The 23,778-nt window shown below is 34.6% G+C and overlaps 2 protein-coding genes across 4 annotated transcripts in view; one reads left to right on the forward strand and one right to left on the reverse strand.

Annotated features, from left to right (window-relative positions):
• LOC137401402 (cilia- and flagella-associated protein 300-like) overlaps positions 1–6,041 on the forward strand; it is a 33,354-nt gene extending 27,313 nt beyond the window's left edge. Inside the window, exons 1-7 of one of the 3 annotated variants that reach the window (XM_068087734.1) lie at positions 42–169; positions 264–345; positions 438–513; positions 863–1,104; positions 1,220–1,392; positions 4,132–4,198; positions 5,693–6,041. In XM_068087734.1, coding sequence (XP_067943835.1) covers positions 42–169; positions 264–345; positions 438–513; positions 863–1,104; positions 1,220–1,392; positions 4,132–4,198; positions 5,693–5,821 — 897 coding nt within the window. In that variant the 3' untranslated portion in view covers positions 5,822–6,041. Of the gene's footprint in view, positions 1–41; positions 170–263; positions 346–437; positions 514–862; positions 1,105–1,219; positions 1,393–4,131; positions 4,199–5,692 lie in introns of those variants that run through there. The other 2 variants (XM_068087735.1, XM_068087736.1) reach the window with 2 other exon arrangements.
• A 268-nt stretch (positions 6,042–6,309) lies between these two features.
• LOC137402794 (CD109 antigen-like) overlaps positions 6,310–23,778 on the reverse strand; it is a 46,711-nt gene continuing 29,242 nt past the window's right edge. The window contains exons 18-30 of the mRNA XM_068089300.1: positions 22,215–22,421; positions 19,880–20,020; positions 17,649–17,820; positions 16,213–16,410; positions 15,454–15,532; positions 14,495–14,675; positions 13,638–13,914; positions 11,728–11,969; positions 9,202–9,363; positions 8,538–8,731; positions 7,725–7,896; positions 6,813–6,921; positions 6,310–6,515 (exon numbers count right to left, since the gene is read on the reverse strand). Coding sequence (XP_067945401.1) covers positions 6,310–6,515; positions 6,813–6,921; positions 7,725–7,896; positions 8,538–8,731; positions 9,202–9,363; positions 11,728–11,969; positions 13,638–13,914; positions 14,495–14,675; positions 15,454–15,532; positions 16,213–16,410; positions 17,649–17,820; positions 19,880–20,020; positions 22,215–22,421 — 2,340 coding nt within the window. The remainder of the gene's footprint in view (positions 6,516–6,812; positions 6,922–7,724; positions 7,897–8,537; positions 8,732–9,201; positions 9,364–11,727; positions 11,970–13,637; positions 13,915–14,494; positions 14,676–15,453; positions 15,533–16,212; positions 16,411–17,648; positions 17,821–19,879; positions 20,021–22,214; positions 22,422–23,778) is intronic.

Raw genomic sequence — 23,778 nt, forward strand, 5'->3', positions numbered from 1 at the left:
GGCACAATAACCATTCGACGAAAGAAATCACCGGAAATATTATGTTGCACAGTTACCGCGTCAATATGGCGGGTGATGGATCAGTTCAAAAATTTTCTTTTCAATATCTATCCTCTAGAACATTTCCTTCACTCGAACTCAAAGACTTTCAAGACCGCTTACAAAAATGGTAAGTCACGTCCAATTATGTTATCACATAATTTTTTATTACATGTACAGATGATTAGACAATCATTTCCGTGTTTGATTATCGAATTTTACAGGGGAATGGAAAACAGAATTCATGCCCAAGCTTTCTGCTTTGATCAGCAATTTAAACCTTATGTTGCCGAGAAATTTGCTTTGGTTAGTATTTCTTGAGACCTTTACTTTTTATTATCATTGTAGAGACCAATCGGTTCCCTCGATGTCGTCAGTTTTTTTTTTGGTCTTTTTAGGACTTCTTTCAAAGTGATGAAATTATGCGATCAGTAAAACTTGCAGGGTCTGCTGGGACTATAAGCTATGGGCTAGGTAGGTGGTGCAGTACTTAGATTTGACTATATACATTCCTTATAAACACATTATCAACAATGTTCTAGCAACTAACCTCGACTAGCACCTTAAGTAGTTTCAGCAATGAAAGCTTTAAATGCTTAGAAAAACCTTTTAAATGCTTTAAAACCAGTGATATACAGCCCCCCTGGGGGGCTGTATTTTACTGGTTTCAAAGAGTCATGGGAAATGCTCGATGAGAGTCAGATTTTTGGGTCTTTATGAGCACAATATTAATGAGAATTCATTTTTTCTCCATAATGACTGCAACATAATCTAGCGTTCATTAACTTTTTTACTAACCTTCTTCTTTACTTTACTGGAGTAGGTGCTCAGGCTAGTGCTGTGGAGATAGAGCCAATTCTATGCAGGACTATATCTATGACTATGTTTACTGGAGTAGGTGCTCGGGCTAGTGCTGTGGAGATAGAGTCAATTCCATGCAGTACTATATCTATGACTATGTTTGACAAACTATCCGAAAAGGGTGTGCTCCAGGAGGGAGGCTACATACGCAAGTGTCTCGAAGAATATGTCGAAAACGTGTGTCTAGCAGATCAACTACGCAATGTGAGTTCCTATAGTATTTCATGTAGTTTATTGTTAGTTTTCTTTGCAAGTGTCATAGTCTACCAAAAAAAGGCAATCATAATATGTAAATGCACAGACTGACTACCTTGAGCAGGTGCTTGTCAATGAGGACTATGAGAAGTACGATATATACAGTGAGGAAGAAAGAGAGGAGTTCTTGTTCAGGCTCTTCTCTCACCTGTGTATCGGAGGAGCGGTATGTCAATATGAGGACATGGTGGGGCCTTACCTCACCCACACCAAACATCTCTACAAGGATCTGATCAGGTAGGCATTCTCTGAGAGAGATCAACGAGTAATTTTTGTTAATCAACACTGATGACTCTCCGTAACTCAGTTTATTCTATTTATTTATTTGATACTAACTATTGAGACTTGCTTTGAGCCTTGCGAATTTTGTGAACTTCATAAACTTTATATATTACAGAATGTTTTTCTCTTTTTGATATATTTGTTCTTTACGCAATGGTCCATTCAAATGGACCTATGGCATGTACCTACAATTTTACGCAATGCTTCATAAAATCGTATGTAAGGAAAACTTAAAAAGTGAGAAGCTATCATATTTTTGATGCAGTTAAAATGGAAAACACTGCATGGGATGTTTTTGCAGTATTCATACAATTTTGATAACAGAACAAAACAGTTAGCAAGTATTAATTTAAGATTCACTATTGAGACTATTGACTTGCTGACTACATTATCACGCTATGTGTTTGGTTTGCAAATGCTATCAACATGGTCATTATAGATAATAATTATGATTATCAGCGATATAGAATATCTTTAATTTTTAAATGTTGAGAGAATCATGCCTAAAAATATAAAAAGGTTTCTAATGAGCATACTGGTGAAAATAGATTTCAAGATCTTTTATGGTTTGTTTCTTTTTTTTCCATGAAAATCCTAGGTTTTCAACTCATTTCGACTTACTTAATATGAAAAAATTACTTACAACCACTATCGATTATTTAAAAAATATTATCGCTAGCTGCTTTAACAATCTTTCACTATAATGTATGCCATCCGTTTTCTTATTAGAGAAAGGTAGTGTAAACACGATATGTCCAACCATTTATTTGATTTTAGTGGCTAACTGTTGCTCTTTTTTTATTCCTGTATGGCATAATTTAAAGCTTTCTATTTAAGGGAAATTATTGCTAACTATTGGCAATAATCGCCAATATTGCCTTATATATTTGTATATAATAACACATATACAAAATGAAAAAAACACTGCAACAATTTCTCATGGCTCCAACTTTTATTAATGTAAAACTGTATCAATCTACTGATAACATTGTTAACAGCCATGATTCTTGTTAGTCAAGACTTAATAAAACATGTTTTAGAACTTTGAAATTCTTTTCAGTCAACATAGCCTTCAACTATCTTATCCTTCTTCAATCTATATAGCACTCACTGTTAGTGATGCAAGTAATCCACAAAGGGATTTATATATATAAATCTCAGTGTTGGTGTTTTTGTCTTTTTGACTTTTGCGCACCGTATGTCCAGTTATAGCGATTAAAATTTAGCAATGAAAAATCCATGTAGCCGAGGATTTGATCTTGGAACCTCCCAAATCAAGACGACAAGCTAACCCATCAAGTTACTCTGGATTTATTTGAAAAATTGTCATCATCTTGGTTAAAATTAATCTGCGTTACGCGCAACGTCACTAAAGCTTGCTCTCACATAGCTTATTAGTAAATCCAGCCAGATGTATACTAGCTTACTCAAATTAGTCAATGGCAACTGCATTATCTGCCATTATTGATAAGCTGTTTTTAATACCCGTGCGATGCCTAGCATTCATCTAGTATATTCATATATGAAAAGGGCTAGTGATTATAATTTACTTGGTTGATAAGTTAACTCTTTCTTCATCGTTATCTGGTTTAACGATGTATACTTCGTGATGGGCTGCTCATCACAATACTTCCTGACTCTTCCCCCCTACTATCATAATACCAACTTCTAAAACACTTTAGTTCCATTCACTCAATAATTCCTGATTTCTCTCTTCTCACTTTTATTTTGGTAACGACTAATAACATTTAATGATTACTAATTCAAAAGTTATACATACATGTTTATATGAGTCATACATGAGTCATACATGAGTCATACATGAGTCATGCATGAGTCATACTTGAGAGTCATACATGAGTCATATATGAGTTATACATGAGTCATACATGAGTCATACTTGAGAGTCATACATGAGTCATATATGAGTTATACATGAGTCATACATGAGTCATACTTGAGAGTCCTACATGAGTCATATATGAGTTATACATGAGTCATACATGTTTATATGAGTCATACACGAGTTATACATAAGTCATACATGAGTCCTACTTGAGTCATACATGAGTCATATATGAGTTATACATGAGTCATACATGAGTCATACATGAGATAAATTACCTACAGAGCTTAGCTATTGCTGACTCTGCTACTGCCAGTAGCCTATCGGAATGGCTGATTTTTGGCATTAGATTATAACAGCAGTCACTAAACCGGTGATGCTAGTCATAACATTTGGGGAGAATGAATTGGTGTACATAATTGCATGTTGTGAATCTACAGTAATAACGTGTTTCTTTCATCTTTTTCCTCTTAGTTTTATTGGTCATTTATATCGGAAATTGATGTACATTCCTTGCATGTCACGGGGACATAACTCTAATTTATAAGAATTGGTGGAGTTGCGAGTTGATTATTTTGCTGGAGATAGTCTAGTGACTTATTGCATGTCACAATTTGTAATTTTATCATTTTCCTTTATACAAAAAATCTTTATAGAGGATCTTTATAATCTTTTACAACCAAAAAGCCCTTTGCTGTCAATAAATTGATTTTAAAATCATTCAGTTATTTATTTTATATACATGTATAACATTTATTTTGTATGTGGCAAATAATACTATTATTTTCATTATCGTTAGAGATGTTTTATGTCTAGTAATAATATGACTTTAAAATATATTATTGCAGTGTGCAGAAAGAGCCAGGAAGTAGTGACCTACATGTTGTATCTCAGATATATAAGATTAAAGCCTTGGTAAGTACGGACTACTATGCTGTGTCTCCTTGGCTCCTCATACATTGCCATTTTTTCACGTTTATGGAATTCTTTTATTAAACCTGTTGCTCTCTTATTCTATGTATAGCCAGAGGGCTGAGTTTTATTGGTCGAGACATTACTTACCGTTTTTTAAGATTTTCAAGATTTTTAATACTTTGTTTAAGTTATGCCTGCAGTTTGTCAAAAATTGGTAGAAAAGATCTAAGAATATTCCTATAATCTTGGTAGATTTCTATTGACAAAAATTTACAGTAATTAAATAGGTGGGAGGACGATATTCTGATGCAATTTCTTCAAGCCAGTTTGCTAGCTAAAGATATTTTAGAGTTTTTGTGTTAAATAACTGTTCATATGGAACCCATAATACTTTTCAGAACAGAATTTCACACACTTTGCTCAACGTAATGCATGCGTTGTTACTCTTTGATTACTGGTCAATATGTAGCAGCTTTTGAGACGGCAACTAGAAGTAGATTCGGTCTCATAGTTCCTTTCTTTGAAGAGTTGTAACAAGTTGGTACTGTAATATATTTTTGCCTGAATGTACACAATACAGTCAAACATGGATAACTCGAACTTCACGGGACCGAGCGAAAGTGTTCGAGTTATCAGACCGTTCAAGTTATCAGAGCACTGTCATAAGTCCATGCTTTTATTTATTTATTTATTAGTAGATACATGCACATATACAAACTATAATAGAAATCAAAAGCATAAATGGCTTGTTTCAAATTAAATACTTCTAATGTAAAGTTTAAAACTTTTTTATCAAAAAGTATAGGAGATTTTTCTATCACTTGAGATTGTTTTGTTGTTTGAGGTGATGTTATTGCCAGGACGTTTATTAAATTAAAAATGGCAAAACTTGATCGTTATTGAAATGCTCAGAAGAAAAGACATCTTTTTCTTTTGAGCGTTTTAACCAAGATCAATTTTGCCGATTTTTCTTGAAGTTTATGCAAAGGTCACCTCACTTTTCCATGCTTCCGAAAGGCAGATGTTGGGTAAAAATCAAAATTCACCAAACCTTTAGAAAAGTCGTTGACAAAAGTATTTTGCCGACGGTGGTAATAACGTCTCCTATGATTTACGAAAAGTTGAGGTTTACCTCTATGACTTGGAATAAAGTGATTTTCTAAAGCGATAACAACCGTCTCGGTAGCCGTTGTGCAAAAAGCTGTTCGAGTTAACAGAGTTGAGGTCGAGTTATCTATAGCAATTTATCATTACGTGGGAACGGATCAAAGAAACCGTTTGAGTTAACCATGTGTTCGAGCTATCCGTGGGCGAGTTATCCATGTTTGACTGTATTTCTATGTGTGACTGACTATGAGTGATGTATGGGCGATGGAGTGTAAGTAGATTTGCTGCCATTAATTTGAATCAGTCTTAACTAAGCTTCACGTTTGTGGCAAATGTCCTATTTCAAAAAAGGAGGCAGGCTTAACTAACATGTTCTGATTGTTTTAGGATTCAGAACAAGAGGTTTTCTTTCCTGATGACAAGGACCACCTGAATAGTTTTGCTTACCTAGTAATTGACCCTGTCAAGAGAAATGTCATTCTGCTTCACCATAAGTTCTCTGGTGGTCTTTGGTGACATTTGTGAAAAGTGTTGATGAGTGACACTTGTCAGTGGCTTAGATGGTTATATCATTTTTGTGCCACTTTTATTCATGGAGGAATTCCAAAATAGCTAAAAGCTGAATTTTAGTTTTTCAACTTCGTGAGTTGATATACTGAAATAATTACTGTGAAAGCATTTTAGATAAGTAAAACATATATTTTATTGTTTCAGTTTATCTAAAATAAAAATCAGATATAAGAACTCGCACACACTATAGATATAAAATCTCGCTAAATGTTTCTGTATACTAATCATTACATGCAAGCCATTGGCACCAATACTTATAAAACTAACATATTGCTAGTCAGTGAAAGACATTTAAAAGAAGCAAAATTTAATTTATCAGATAAATAATTTGTTGGTAAAAAAACTCTTCAAAAACCTTATTCAACCTTACTCTGTTAATGAAAAAATAACAAAAATGTGTTCACAAAAGCTACTAACTCCTAGTACCTGAAACACTAGCTCCTGATAATAAAAAGCTGTGTATGGTGAGATCTGTAAAATAGGAAGACCACGATTATCACACTGATCAGAGATAGATTACTTTTGATCATGTGACCCGAAGCATAGTCTGGGCACCAGTTACATTGGTAGGAACCACAGGCTAGACAGACGGTCAGTTTGTTGAACTCTACTCTATCAATTATCCTCTGAGTGTAAATTCCTGCAATACATGACAGTACAAATATCTTAATAAATGATATTGTATAATTTCAACAAATGTCTAAATTTTGACACAGTGACGCAGTAATCACAGTAATCACACTTGTTTTAACATGCCAAGATAGAGAAAATGTAATAATGGATCAGGAAGAATCTCTAGTCAACTTATCCTAACCAAGCAAGTTAATGAATGTTTGAGACCATGACATCACTTCTTGTTAAGCCAAGGACATTTAGCATTTCTATGAACTCTCCTTTCACAGCTATTGTTCTGAAAGATGACAATAAACAAGTTTACCTGGCTCAAAGAAATCAAACACCCTGATTCTGTGGTTCTGGGTGATATTGGCAGCGGTTCTTCTGCGGCCAGCGTTAATGGTAACACAGTTGTTCTCTGTTCTGTCTAACTGCAACATGATTGGTCAATCTTAACTCACAAATTCAACATCTATCGGGTGCTGCACTTTGAATACATGAGCATGCCCTTCATAATTTTAGGTTGCGCTTCTTGTGAGTAATTGTCATATGATAGCATAGAGAGATTATAGCGTTGATCATATCATAATTTTGGGACCACTTAGTAATGTTTTTCCATGTTCTTTTTCATTTATGGCATAAACTCTTTTTATTATCTCAGGTCATACGTGCTATATATGTCAGAAAAACAAGCTGTGTAGACACCCCGTCTGCCACCAAATGTGTTCTAAAAAATTACAGTCTATTTATTTGGTACCCATTTCATCCTATCATGTTATTGACAATAATGGCTGGCCAAATAAATATTAAGACACTACTAATACTTCAAAGATCATCAATTTAATCTCATATAGTTATATGTGAATGTGTGTTGAAAAACTGTTGAATTTAAACAGTTTTCTTGACAAACGTAAACCTAGTTTTTATTGGATTTTGTATCATAACATGCAGATACTGTTATGTTATACCAAAGCCAAGCTAAAAGGGCAAACATCTGCTGATATTTAATAATATTTGTGTGTAAAAAATTCTTAGCTGCCCATTGATGTGCATATTGCTCTAACTCATCTCATAAATACCAACCTATGAATTAATAGCCAATTTCTAGTTTATTTTGAGCAGTTCCATTATTATGATCACCACTGTCAGTAGGCATATCAGAAAGCTAAAGTATTGCACATCGAATTCCGTTTCTAAATTTTTAATAGGGTGGTAAACTTCAACAAAAACTTACATAGTCAAAGTATATAGTAGTCTGAGACCCTCTGGATTCTCCATTTCGAATGGTGTTCATGGGGCTCGTCTTGCGCACATGCGCTTGTAAGGCACCATTTGGCAAGACATATCCACTGGGAACTGTGAAGTCTACCATGGCCACACCACTCCTTTCTCCTGGTCCTTTCCAGCTGTAATAGACTGATTTATGTACTCCGTATTTGATATAGTATCTCATTCATACATTTACTAGTAATTTATCTAGTGCACTTCAAGCAATGCACAGTCCCAATAATTTATATTTACATTTCAGAGTACACCATATAATATTTTTATTTTGAAGCACTTCATGTTTTCTTTTGCTGTAACATAATCTTTACTATGACGAAGGCCGTGTCCATCGGTTAGCAAAAAATCGCTTACAACAGAATTTGAACTAGCAACTTTCAGATGGGTAGACCAATGCTCTACCAGTTGCACCACTCGACAGGCATGAAACACTTCAGATTAATTGTGTAGTTGCTTGCCACATCTCTCACATTCCGTGGGACTACCAGTGTAATAGTTACTACAAAAGAAATGCTAAATGCTGCCCTTTTTACAATTTTTGTGCAGCATAATCTCTGTTTAAAATGAAATTATAGCCAATAACGTTTTAGAAACATACAAGTTATCTGACAGTCAGAGTTCTTGTTCCAAAAATCTGCTTAATTTTCTGATTTTAAACTGTTTTTATGTTCAGTAAATCAAATGGAAAGATGCTCTGGGTGTATTGCAAAGCGGCGATGAAAGTCAAGAGAAAGTCAATGAGAAAGCACACCTGGCCACTCACACAGGACATATCTTGTAATGAATGATTGAATGGTTGAAACCACTGGTCCACAACTTCATGTGTATGTCAAATAATTCTCCTGCTGACTTCCTGAACAGCCTTTGATGTTCATAGTTGACAGTCGTCTTCATTTGTACCAATGCAACTCCATGTCCTTTCGCAAATGTCTGCACCGTGCCCCAATGAGTCGGCAGCTGAAAGGCCAGACAGTCATGAATGAAAAATATTGTCGTTTTAATTCATAATTTACATACCCTAAGTTCACTCGTAGTATTATTTACCTGTGGGATAAGACAAATCCAAAATAACTGTGAATAGCATTGTCAGTATTTAATGGTTCAAATCTAAAAATACAGCAAACTTAATATAATGTTTTATTCTCTGTCAGCTCCCAAATCCTTTTCTGCTAATCTGAGATTTAAGCTAGCCTAATGAGGTTAGTTGCTAGTAAAGACCGAAGTCTAAGCAAGCTAAAAATGCACATCAAGCTTTCGAAGAGAACATGATTCCTGATTTCATGATTAGTTTAGTTTGATGCAATTCATACAGCATGTTTGGTCTACCTACATATCTATAAAGACAATGATTGCAATGACTTATGAGTTGTCTTCTCAATAACAATAACAAAAATTCAAACTTGTTTCACTACTACTACTCCACCTACCGATATCTTTTGTGGTATAAACCAATTGTCTTTGTCGAGATGTACAGACTGGTACCAGCTTGGATCTTGATCTGAACGAAACGTCAAGGTCATGTCATAGGCATTCCTGTCCTGGTTGAGCTCAGCTAATATGGACAACGCTTGTGTTGCTATCAAAGTATCCTGCAAATAAGAGTCAAAACTAACAAACATCCTTTAAGCTTGGTTGTCATATGACAGCACAATGTGCGCAACAAGGCGCACGACGTTGTAATGGAAACACTGCACTGCAGTCGACGCAAGGCATTGCGCATGATCACTGCGCCGCGGCCGATCATTGCGCTGTTGTGGAAACCAGGCTTTAGAGTACAAGTGAGGCACTGGAGCATCTATTTTAGCTGCCAAGGAACTTGTGAGATATTCTTTATTGTTTATTTAGCAGATTTGTGTCAATCTCAAAAAGCTTCTAAAGAACTTATATAGCCACAACAAACCTACATAAGTATTTGAAGTATTAGATTCTATCTCTATTATCCTTATACCATGAAATAACCAACTGCTATTAATGAATCCGCTTTGTCATGGTGTGCTTGTGTATCCATGACTGTCAGCTAGTCTCGTAAATGCTGTGTTTGCACATTTATGGTAGATTTGGTCTAAACATATGTGTGTGCGTGCGTGTGCGTGTGTGTTTATTTTCATCAACAGAAACAATACAGAAAAATAAACTGCATATTAGTCAATATATCAGGTTAAATACAAATTAATGAGAAAATGAAAAACTGTAGCAAAATTCACTCAACCTGAGCACGAGATATGAGAGTAATGATGATGGTGCCATAAGTGCACTGTAGCCCAGCTAATGTTCCGTGTCTCTATCATGTTGTGAAAAATATCTGGTTTCAAAGCTCTGTCTGGTTCCTGAGAACCAGACATAGCCTGAGAACCAAACAAACCCGAGCCTCTTAAACACCTTAAATCAGATTAGAAACTCGAGTATGCGCCTTCACAATTGACCTCAAGGAACACATTCACTGGATTGTTGTCATGAAAACATTATATTACCAATTAGTGTTGAGAAACAACGCATAGCCGGCTGTCTGATTGAGAATGAAAGAGGTTCTGGGCTTAATTATAGTCTTTATATAAATGTCAGTGTTTGTCTTTTTGTTAAACCCTGTGTCCAGCTATAGCAATTAAAATCTAGCCATGAAAAAATCCGTTCGGGGCGAGATTTTACTTTGGGACCTCCAGATCTAGAGGTGGTACACTCAACCATAAAGCGACATGAAATACCAAGGCGTCATTGGGCAAGTGCTTGCAAGGGCTCAAGTGCTTGCTTAGGGTTGATAATTAGCACTGTTGAACATTACGAGTAGCCATTGTTAAGTTACCCCGGCATTGTTTTAGTAAAGATTTTAGTACACGTCTAGCTTTCTAAGGAAGTTACTCAAATTCATTAGGCAATTATTCTACTACCCGTGCAACGCCGGTGCATTCACCTAGTAGCTGACAAATAAACTTATTCTAGATTGCATGATGCGAAGGTTTGAGCTGACCTTTTTGTTTCAACAAGTTGAATTCATCTGAACTGTTAATAATGACCGTCAACTATATATTGAAACTAGAAAAATGCCCGGCGTTGCACAGCTAATAAAAAAGTTTTTGCACAGAAAAATTATTTTAAATCCACATATATAACAATTATCATTCTAACTTTTAAATGAAAATGTTATGTTTATTTCTGTGTACTGTGTTTATTTCTATGTAATTCATACTGTACCGGCTGCAGTGCCTACTAAAGCTCTCTATTGATTGCAATAGTCTTGTTGGTCATGCGATTTTAAGCATTTTTTTCAAGTATGGGTACAAATCTTTCTTTTGGGATGACTTCATGCATAGCGCTAGATGCGGTGTTGAGGGTGTAGCTATGAAGCATTGACATGTACAATTAGTATTTATTATTTATTAATATTATTTAGCCCAATTTATTCCATAGTATAGCTAGTTGGGCAGCGGAGCATATTGGATAAACGTCTGTCTGCTGACCTGGTGGTTGGAGGTTTAAATCCAGTACACAGCAGGTTTTTTACTCCTTAAAACTTTATTGCTATAAGTAGACAGAAGGAAAAACAGATGGACAGACATACAAACATTCAGATTTCCATATATAGATGAATCTTTACTCCCAGCATTCAAACCTAAACTAGAGTTAATCTCAAGTAATCCTTATAAATTACACCTACCTACACCGTAGGACTTATTTTCATTTTGTAGTCAAACCGCTTTGCCACTAGTTAAGAAGGCACACCTTTATATAGGCACAATATAAAGGTGTGCCTCTTTTTGTTGTGCTACGCCATTGTTCTAAATAAGTAGCTCAAAAACAAAGCAAAACTTTTTATTCTGAATAAAAAACATATCGAAACTATCTAAATACCGCAATTTCAAAATTTTTCATAACTGCAATAACTTGGGTGTCCTTATTAAGAAAGTGAAAATATTACCACTTGACTTCTAAAAACCCAAGTTTTTCTATTGACTAACCCAAGAAGATGTCCAGCCGCCTATGTACATTCTTTGCTCTTGCAGAAACTTTTGAACCTTCTCAATATCAGATTTTGGCTCATTGTTGAGGATGAGGGTGTGCAGAGCATAACTTGTTGCTGACACCGAATAGCCCGTAACATTCAGAATCTGCTTGGTTTTGATTCTCAGCTGTGTGTCAAGGCCAGCTGTCATTTCTATGGGAGGAATCTCCATAGTTGACCAGTAATGCATGTTTTTCACTACAATATTAATAAACAATGGCAGATTTACAACGAAATCGATACCGATTGGATCTGAGAGCTTGTATTCTAGTATAATTCTAGAATATTCTAGTATATTCTAGTATAGTAGACAAAAAAGAATAACTTCTAAACTAGCATTTGAAACGATTAAAACCTGTGGTAATATTAGTGTGAGGGATGTTGGCAAACCTCGGCCAGACACTCAACAGGGCTGCTGGCCTCAGTCTTACTAGGCCGGCAAAAAGCCAGCCCAGTCCTGCCGGGTCGAGAGAGGCTCGGCCCTGGGCCCCTTTACAATTGCTAGTTTAATAAAAAGACGGTCTGAACATTTTTTGACTGTCTCCACTAAACAAGCAAGTATTAATCTGGGAGATGTTATAAGTTGTTTTTACAGGTAATAGTTATAGAATATAGCTTTTAGAAAACCAATAAACAGCAAGCAAGTGTGAGCGGTAGTAATAAGTAAAAATTTATCTGCTAAGCAATACAATCTCATTTTGTTACTGTTTTTATGCTATACTAACTTTGCGACTAACTCGACTGTAAAAAATTTGGTTGCTTTGGCAAAATATTTTTAGCATCAAGAAACAGCTTAAATTTTTATGTTTAAAAATATTCACATTCACAACTTTAATTAGTATTAATTATTACTATTATTTAATACTTTATTTAATGATCACTCCCAAAATACAGTTATAAGTGCACCAATTTGTATTTCTTTGGTGAGCTGAAAAATATTTATAGCCATCTCATAGAAATTTTTTGTTGCTATGAAAGTTTTTCGTGAAGAAACAGCATCTGTTAATTTCTTATCATAGTTATTTCAAAGCTGATACATCTACATGAAAACTCTATAACTCCGACATCAATGACGAGAATATTCTTTATTAACACTGTTGAGATTCATGAGTTGAATATGCCAGTTTACAATATTTACAGATGTTTTCTCAACATATTGAAAAAGATACACCATATTACAGTGGCTAGACTTACGATCAGTAAGTCAGTGATTTGAGAACTACAAAAATCATTGGTGGCGTTAAAAAGATTTTTCAGCAAAAAATTTCCTGTGCTACACTATCCTAAAGTCTGTGGACAACTCTCATAAAACCACCGCAAAATGTAATTTTCTCAAAGGAAGCTATATATATAAATATCAAAGTTTGTACGTGATTCGGTTTGTCCAGCTATAACTATTAAAATCTTGAAATGAAGAATCTGGATCGCAAAATGTTTGATCTAGGAATCTCCTACTTTTCAAGAGAATATGCTAAACCGTTGAACTACACAAGATTAATGGATTCATTGGGCGATATATATGTCAATATGTGGCTGAAAATATGCAAACTGCTCTGCGTTATGGCGCAACATCATTTTATGCTTGCTCTCATAGCTTTTATTAGTAAGTTTATCAATACAGATATTAGGTTGCTCAAATTAGCCATTGGCAATGTGCCAGGCTAATGGCAAGCAGCAGACAACTACATTGCTTGCAGCAGTTTATAAGCTATTTTTTAATACTAGCATTCAGCTAGTATCAGACTACAAACAATCTGAAAGTTTTTCTCAGCATAATGAAAAAGCTTGGAGTATTATATATTTTAATTCAATTTATTGAATTTCACAGAGAACACTTATCAATTACTCTGGTTGCTGATTGCTTACCCGAACGTCTCATTTCCTTCAGTCTCTTCAGAGCAACTCCTTTGCCCGGATGGTTTGCCAAGCTGAGAGCATAAGCTACAACCGACATTTCAAAAGGATCATCTATAAACTGAGCCTGTTCACTGAGATAGTCTTTCGCTGCTGTAACTGTTTCTTGCACTTCCTCTTGAGTCTCTTGATCTTTTGGTACGGACTTGGTAAGCCCGAGAACTACTAGAGCTGTGAGAGAAACGTTGCTTGGATGTTTCATCCCATCAACCTCCACATAGAGCTTGCTCTAAAAAGCATGCATCTTGTTTAATTATTATTTCTTATTAACCAGCATTGATCTGCATTAGATTAACAGAGCAGCAGTTCTGCCGTTTCTCTTTTTTTAATTGACATGCCCGAACATCAAGCAGGCTACAGATAGACCAAAAAAGTCACATTCACCACCCACTGGTTTGACACTCACCATCAACTAAAGTGATACTCATCATCAACTTATTTGACGCTCAGAGCAAGCAAGGGGAGATAATACTTCAGTTAGAAGTAAGCAAGCGGAGATAATATTCCTGTTGAGAATAAGCAAGTGGAGATAATACTTCTGGTTGAAATAAACAAGATATGATAATACTTCTGGTTGAAATAAACAAGATGTGATAATACTTCTGGTTGAAATAAACAAGATGCGATAATACTTTTGGTGGAAATAAACAGGAAGAGATAATATTCCAGTTTGAAATCAGCAAGAGGAGGTAAAACTTATGTGTAAAAAAGCCAGAGATACTACATGTTAAGCAAATGGTCTATTGACAATATTCCACTGAACTTAAACTAGCTTCTTCCCGCTCAAGGTTAGGTATTTGTAAACGTACCTCTAACCATTTATTGTTGATGGTTCCAAACTCAATAGCAATACCACGTTGCAGGCCGTGCTGCTTTGTCAGCCAAAGGGATGCTCTGTCCAAGGCATTCTGCGGTATCTGAATATTCCGCTGAAAGTCTTGCGCTTGAAATTTGACCTCAGACATAATTTCCACAAAATGAGCCGTCACCCTGCGCATAGTATGCTAAAGGTATAAGTCTCCATTTTAATCTTTTTATCAATTATTTTGAGTAGAAATTTGTTCTAAATCAACTTTGTCTTGTTTTCTTCTAACCAACTGCCAAAGTGACATATAATAGAGGTTTCACTTAACAAGGATTGAAGGCTGAATAATTGGCTGAATCTTTATATATCGACAGCATTACTTATTAAACTTATTGCATCTTTAATTCTCTGCCAACATAGCTGTATGATATAAAGATAGAGTATGATCTCTGCTTAACAGACATTGCGCGTGTTTTTAGGACCGTTGTTGCACAAACAACGCCTCTGGGATCTCTGCTAAACATGCCTGAAGCTGGCGGAAAAGGACCCAGGATGACTGGAGACATGCCCAGTTACAGAGAGAAATTTAAGGTTTCATATCATTCCTGTTACCACTAGTGGACTTTTTTAGGAATTGAAACTCAGCCTCTTTTGTGAAGGTCAGGCATTTTCTTTGCAAAACAGGCAGAGTTTTTTGCAAAGAGTTCCCATGATTTTGCTTCATTTTGAGGACTTCAGTGGGAAAATTTCTGATCAGATTCTAGACCACTAGGTCATGCTGTTTTAGTAGTACACTTAAAACAGCCATTAACTCAGTCTTATCTTACTCATTATCAACTAAAAACTGTTCAATATCATTTCATTTTTAACCAAACAGCCTTTAAATACGATGAACCAATCAGACGTAATGACAAAGTTTTAAAGGCCAGATGTTGACCTAATTGTCCATAAGCTAAGACTTACCATGTGCATGGCTTCTGACTCCATCGGAAAGCTCTGAAAGATCCGTCTGGCATTTGATAGCTAAATATCTCTTGCATTGCTGTAAGAAGAATAAACGTTAAAAGACTGACCAATTGTAAGAGTCATTTGACACTGCATGTCTGTTGATTTATTAAGCACCTTATCTTGCCAGAAGCTAAAAGCGGCAAATGGGTTTAAGCAAAACCCACTAATTATGCTAACACTGCCGAGTTTATCATCTCTAGAAATCTGTGTCAGCTATGCAAGATACTTGAACAGGATATCAGTGAGCTGTGTCATTCTCTAAAAAACATAGACACCTATTTGGACAGACTTGTCTACAGCGGCAAGATATTTTAGTGAAAAGTTTCATATGTTTCTTATCAGAAGAGCTAGTAACTTTGTTTAAAAGAGAATCGCACTCAATCATCAGACCAGGATTTGTTCTCTTTTGATATTCCATAATTTACTCGTTTTCTTAGGCTTATGATTGTATTGCCAGTTGATCGAAATTCAGAACATTGCAGATCCAACTGCTGTACATACAACATGCTACTCGTTTATCTGAACCTTGTTCCTTGCTTGATAACGAATGATGTTTGAAAAATTTTGGTGGAGAAGTTGTTTCAACTAATAATCTGATGCCTAGAAGAACTTTTATTGGTATGCATACTTCATATGAATAACAGAGCGTGTAACGAAGGAAATGCAATAAGTACAGTAGAGTTGGTTGTTATTAGAAATGGAGGATCAACTCACCGTTGTTCATTGACTCGATAATCTCATCAGCTTGAGATGCGGAAATGGTAGAGAGTGTGTGGAGAACCCTCAAGGAGTACCAGTTCATGGCAAAATTGAACAATGCGTTGTCAAGGCTGTAGTCAGGGCTATCTATCAGCTTTCTTCCTGTGAGGTAGTTTTTGTATTCAGGAGCAAATCCTACCCCTATGATATCACCTGTAGAGAAGTGTCAAGATCGTTCTTGTATTCAAGAGCAAATCCCGTCACTATAATATGACTTGTAGATAGGTGTCAAGATATTTCTAGATATTAATTTTCTTCTAGCAAATCGCTTGAGTTTGCTAAATTAAAAAATGACAACTGGATTAACGTAAGAGCTAGATGCTACTAGCCTGTACCATTTTAGTTGCTACTAAAATAAACTGCTGCCGTATTTTGTCAAGTTGGTTGAAGCTGACTAGTAGAATAAAGCAACAAAACGTTTTTGCTAAACTTTACAAAACGAAACATTTTTATGATGAGTAACAAAAGTTCTTGTTCACAGACCAATGACAGCCCACTGTTTAAAGTTATTCTGGCAGCAATATCAACTTGTGCTAGTGCAATAGGTTTTGGAAGTATTAGCTTATACCAGCTTTTAACTGATACTAAAAGCTTTTAACTACAATTATTCAAAGTATTTCTGTAAAATTTAGGGTTACTCCAGATTGCTCGTAACAATCGTAGCTACAGTTGACTACTCTACCTGGCAATTAATTAGTGAAACAAACACAACTGGTAGTATTTCTGAGAGAAATGTTTGCAGTTTCTTTTTAAGATCTGTTCAGTTAGTGACATTGTATTTGCTAAATTAAAATAAAATTTTAAAATTTAAATCATTTGAAATGTGTTTATAATAATTTACCAATATTTTAGCTATTTAATTGTTAAGAACTGAACAATATTAATTTAATATTAATAAATTAATTAATATTTATGTAAATGTTATAAATATTAATGTACAAAGCATCTGTTTATAATTCCTGTGTGATATAATTTGGAGAGCATTTCTGGTTGAAATAAAATTATTGTCAATAAGGCAATAAAAAAATGGAAATAATATGTTTTCGGTTCCCAAAACTAAGTATATTGACTAATTCAGCCTTTGCAGGTGTCTGTTCAATCGTAAATGTTGTATCTACTGTCGGCATATTTTCAATGTAAATTATGGTTGTTGATCAAAAAAATTTCTACTCTAAAAACTTATTAATTCTACCAATCAATATCTATGCCGATTCTGCAAAGCTTGCTTCAGTAGGCAGTTCAACAGGCGCAAAGACTAGGCAGTCATCAAAGAAATCTCTTATTGACAATCACTTATTTTTAAAGTAAAGCACGTGATTACAGATTAAATTAAATTATTTATTCGAAATTTTATTTTTTTAGCTTTTTTTAATTCCAGACGCTAATCTTACCAACAACATGCAGAGTGGACGCTGGTGAACCAGCGACGTAGTTCATCTCTCTTAGTTCAGGATCTATAATATCTTCCTTGACAGGTATAAGAAGATCAGGAGCATGTTCTGAGTTTGCTACGCGTAGGTCCACTTGGTAGTTGGTAATGTACAGTTCTGGAACTCCTTGCCACTGTTTGAGCAGCCAAAGAGAGCAGATGACTCATTAGGGTTTGTATAAATCTATAGACACAGTGTTTTTAATGTTGCAACCTAGAAAGTGTCAGTAAAGAGAGTAGACGACTCATTAGGATTTGTATGTCTAGTTGAACTTTGCATTTTTGAAGAGTTTCACGCCTGAGTTTCAAACAGTTTGAAGCCTGTTTCACGATACTTATGCCTTTTATAAACATAATACCAATAGTAAAATAAATTATAAAAAATATTTTTATTGTCAACATTTTGTGGTCTGACTAGATAAATCTCTGTGGTTACCCGGGTAATAAAAAAGTCTTTGGACAGAACATTGGCTTATATGTAACGAATACAACATTTACCATTCTAACTTTTAAACTTTATATCATGATAAAAGGGTTTTGGGCAGTTTATGTAAATTAAGAAAAAAGTAAAACAACTATAAAGCTGTTCAAATATACAACCATTACCAAGAATCATTATTAATTAATTATCATTATTACCAAGAATTATCATTACTCAACAAACCAATCAGATCACACTAAATTCTTAAGTATTTTCATTGATTCTAATCTCACTTGGAAAAAACACATCAAATATTTACTAAATCAAATGAGACCCTTATCAGGCTTACTCTACCGCACATCTGAATATTTACCCAACAAACCTCTGCTTTTATTATACAATTCCATGGTTAATTCCAAACTTTCATATTGCATTGAGGCATGGGGCAATGCACCTCCCACCCATCTTACAATTCTAATAACACTTCAAAAACGCATGATGAGGACCATTAAAAAAAAACCTCGCCTCACCCACACCAAGCCTCTTTTCAAATCATCATCCATACTACCTATTAGTTCACTATATTCATACCGCGTTATAATTTCAGCCCATCACAAATTTTATTCTAGTTACATCTCTCATACAATATATCAACCCCGATTCTCAAATTCCTGTCTAAATCTCCCACAATCTTCTTCCTGGGCAAGCCATCGCAGGATGGATTACCAAAAGGCCATTTTTTGGAGTCAACTCCCTAAGACTAGTAGAAGCGTAGACAAGGTGGCCAATTTCAAAAAGAACTTAAGTTGCATCTTTTAACAGTTGAATGAAACCTAATTACCCATAAAAACTGATATGATTACTTGATGACGACAAGCCCAACGCTACAACTAGCTATGCTATTGCGTATTATGGGCTTCATCACTCTTCCAGCTTTTTTCTTTTGTTTAACTAATTTTGTTGATGAAAAGAAATCACAAAAAAGTAATGGGTAGATAGTCTGCTTTGTTAAAATGTTTACGATGAAAAATGATTTGATACTGATACAATTATTAGGAACTGAGAAAACAAACTAAAATCATGAATATGTTGAATTAATGTAATGTACATAGAAAGGAGTGTACAAAAAGGTTACTGTTGCAACAGAAGCTATCCATCAAAACCTTGAATATGACAATATTGGTACTTCCCGATACTGTGTATCTCGAAAATTAGATATCGGACGGTTTTTGTTTGCTACTTTGTCAGACCGAACTGAAAGAGAATGCAGATGAAGTTTCCGTTGGCGATAATACTACAGTCCACTTGAGAAAGCTTAAATTTCATTTTTATAGCAATAGCCATAAGGATGAACTGGAAGTTAAACTTGATCGTGTGACATTTGAAATTGAAACGTCACATTTGAAAATTACGAATTAAAAAAGTAAGTAACAAATTTTAAAAACGCTTTTAAAAATTTAAAAAGCAAATACAAAAATGCAAAATGTAATATTAACTAATAATAAAAAGAGCATTCCCATTCAGCTTGTAACCTGCAATCACGATAAGGATATCATAAATAAAATAAAAATCAATGGCCTAGCCTTGTAGATAGCTTGTTTGCAAACCTGTGATTGCAATTGTCGCAAGTCCAAATCTAGTGCGATAAAGATTTTTTATAGCTATATTTTAATCGCTGTAACTGGACACAGAAATAAAAACAAAAAGACAAACAAACACTGAAATTTATATATGTAGAAGATTAAGATTATGGGAAATCTAAATAAACTTACTGTAACTTTGATTTTTCTTGTGTGCTTGTAATAGCCAACAGAGCTCATCGCCTCTATGGTTACCTCTATTGTACCAGCTTTGTTGAAGGTTATAGGCACGTAAATTTGTCTTTCTGTGTTTGGTAGTGTGGACACAAGTATCTGAAATTGGACAGAGGCTTTATCGATGCTTGTAACATTACAACAGAGTACTATAAACTGTGTATTAGTAAAACAGGAATACGTATTTACATGGAGTAAGAATATGATATAATAATATTATATGATAATATCATATAAAATTAGAAAATAAATTTCAGTGGTAATTTTTAGTTTTGTTTGTGATACAAAAATCAACGGTTACTAAACGCTATTAAAGTTAGCTGTTTTTGTAGAAGTAACAAATGATCTTTTTATGTGAATGACTTTTTTTGAGAAGTGTTGGTACCAGCTTACTCTAGTTTTAAATGAGCAATAGAGCCACCGCCTTTTTTGACCACTTTATTGCACTATGTGTAAAATTTTGCACTAATTGTGCAAAGTGTGCACTAATTTTACACATAGTGTGAAATTAGTGCAATCGTGGTTCAGTAGTAGGGCCCTGGCCTATGATTGAGAAATTTGTAGTTTGAGTTGCATAAGGACCATTGGTGGTGTTAGGAAGAATTACATTGCTGAATTGCCAGAATTGCTTCTGTGCTAAGTCGGGTCATTTGCAATTAAACCAGTTTCCCAATCTGTGCTTCAGCGTGGATGAAGAGGTATTTTTTTAACTAACTAGCTAAAAAATGTTGAGTTCTTGCAGGACTAAAAACAAAGCCTGACAAAAGCAGAGGAACTCCTCTGCGAGCCAAAGGCCAGCTAGCTAGAAATGGTGTCTCAATAAAAACACCCAATAGAAAGCAAGGTAAATCAATGCTGAACCTACCAAGAGCAGTCGTGGTTATAGGATGTGAAAGAGAACCATGATCTTTTATGTTTTTACAAAACATGATACTTAGAGGTAGATGTTAATATTTCAAAGCCTGGGCCCAACACAACTCGGGGTATTGTTTTCCCATCCGATCATAGACCTGATTATAGTTAACTGCTCAAATTCGCTTTGACTTTTGTGCGCTTCTAGTTTACATGCAATCACGAAATTTAAGTCCCTTTATGCATAATAATTTTTCGGTATAATTTCCAACTTTCAAGTTGATTGGCTCAGTAGTTCTTAAAATGCAGCCAAAATACCACAAGTATTTCTAAACGACTAATCAAAGAAAAATGTCTGTTGACAGAACATTTCTTTCTAATGACATACTGATTAAGATTCTTGGTAATGAAGGATAAAAAATAGAAAAAGCTAAAAAGCTTTGTCTTTTCACAAACAAGAGCTTTATACTGAAAGTATGTTTTTTTCTATTTATAATAAATATACACACTCTATCAGACTTGGGGTACTGCAATCATCATATTTCTTCAGTTATCTCTAAAATATCATTTCTTTGAAGAGTGTGAAAAAACTATTTACTCTACTTGATTTCTGTTTTTTTTTCATTGAGTTCTACAAGCTTGGAGCTTCAAAATGATATTCAGGTAAAAACAAATTGTGGTATTTTAAGTGATTGCACAGTTGGCGGAATGTCATTAATCCTGTCTAGGATCAAGGGACCTGCTTGTATATGCAAGATTAGATTTCAGAGTGTTCAAGCCAGTCTGTCTATATATATATATATATATATATATATATATATATATATATATATATATATATATATATATATATATATATATATATATATATATATATATGTATATATATACATCTCAGTATTTGTTGTTTGTCATCAGGTAGTTTTAGAAATGAAAAACTTGCTTCACATTGGATTTGAACTCAGAACCTTCACGTCTGCATACAGTTTTGCTATCCTTTAGGCCAAGTGGCTAAACTGCTACAAAATAGAATAATTTTGGTTCTACTCATTACACCGGTTAAAACACGCACGCTTGAATCATTTACAAAAATACTATTAGTTACTGCTAGAATGCTTGATAATCATGATTGATTGCATGGGAGATCCTGATGCGTTACATAGCGGTTACAAGCTGGCCTCACGGCTCTTATTGTAGCAAAGATTTAGACTAGCTTAAGTTACTAGCTACTCAAATTCATTGGGTAAAGAAACTTAGCCAATGACGAGTAGGCTTACATTACCTGCCACTGTTCATAAGCTGTTTCAAATCTTGAACAAATGTATATGTTGATTAAAAATAAATTCTTTTGGCAAAATCTTTTTTTTACTACCCGTGCAGCGCCGGGTATTCATCGAGTTGATATATATAAATTATTAGCAACAAACAAGCCTAAACATACCTGGTTCTCTCCTCTTCCAACATAAGCAGCGTGATCTTGCTTATCCCAGTAAACCGGGTCATAATCAAGACTCTTTTTCATTACAATGAGAACGTCCTGTGCCTCATGCCACCTATTAAACACGACGATTGACAGAGACAGGTGCTCATAAAGTTTTATGCTTCCAGGTGCCTCAACTCGGATAAAGAGGGGTCGTGTTCCATCAAACTAAAAAGTACCAAATTCTAGTTAAATTTCACAATAAAAGGCGGAACTATCACATCACAGTAGTAATTTGATTATTAACCTACTAGAAGTGAGATAATGTAGGTGGTAAGTGGTGATAACGTAGGTGGTAAGTATCCGATTACGGATCTAAATACCTCTATTCTATAATCTAAATAAGATTAACTGGTTTGTTATTGGTTAAACAATTAATTGCTAATCGACAATTAGAGCACTTCAGCTCAAGAGACTAGACTAGACTCCTAGACTGAAATGTTGAGTTTTAAAAATTGAGGCAGAACCTTTTTAAACTTCAGGAAAAGAAAAGTTAGAGTTATATTATTTTTGTTTAGCAAAAAAGATCATCATGGAAGGTTATGATCATAGGTCATCATCAAACATCATCACAAAAGGCTACTATAAAAGGTCATTATGAAATATCATCAAAGATTACTGAAGATTATTACAGCAAACTTATTCAACATTTTAAACAAGTTTTCGGTGCCATCTTGCAAAGCTTATTTAAATATTTGTATTCCTTGCAGCAATATGAAAGCATAGTTTTCCTTGTTAAGTGCAACTAAAACTAATATTACTAGCTTAATAATATATTGGCAAGAAGGTTTAAAAAATCATAAAGTAAGAAAAATATTTTAGCAAAATTTATGCCAATGGTTTCTATGGAAAATTAGACTCACTTGGATTAGATACAGTATTTCTAATGTAAGCTAAGGGTAATACCTAAATTTACTGTTGTCTTTTCAATTTTCTTGATGGAACAACCTGCTGTTTTTTCAAGCAAAAATGTATAGATGTTTCTTGAAAACATAATGGCGCAACATCATTTTATGCTTGCTATCACGGCTCTTATTTTTATGGTGGGCAATACTAGCTTACTCAAATTAGCCAGTGGCAATGTGCCAGGCTAATGGCAAGTTGGCAGGCAACTACATTACTTCCCACTGTTTATAAGCTGATTTTTAATGCCCATGCAACGCCAAACATTCTGCTAGCACATGTATATACAAGGCATATACTTTTTTTGGGCAGTCCATAATAATTTTTACAGAAAATATTTTTCACATATAGCAGCAAAAAATAAAATGAAATAAGTAAAAAAGTATTGCCATGTAGTTTCATGAACACAAAAATGAAATCACATAAAATAGAGACTTGAAACTTGAAGTTCACAATACAATGCATAGTCAAAACTATTAATACATGAATAATGTAGTTGATTTCTGTTAACTAGCATCTATCATTTGTATGAGATCTCAAATTTCAAATAATCCCAAACTTAGTAAGACTTACTATGACTTACTATGACCTACTAAGACTTGTTAAGATTTGGTACAACTTG

This window comes from Watersipora subatra, chromosome 8, assembly GCF_963576615.1.
Source record: "Watersipora subatra chromosome 8, tzWatSuba1.1, whole genome shotgun sequence".
Taxonomy (NCBI): Eukaryota; Metazoa; Bryozoa; class Gymnolaemata; order Cheilostomatida; family Watersiporidae; genus Watersipora; species Watersipora subatra.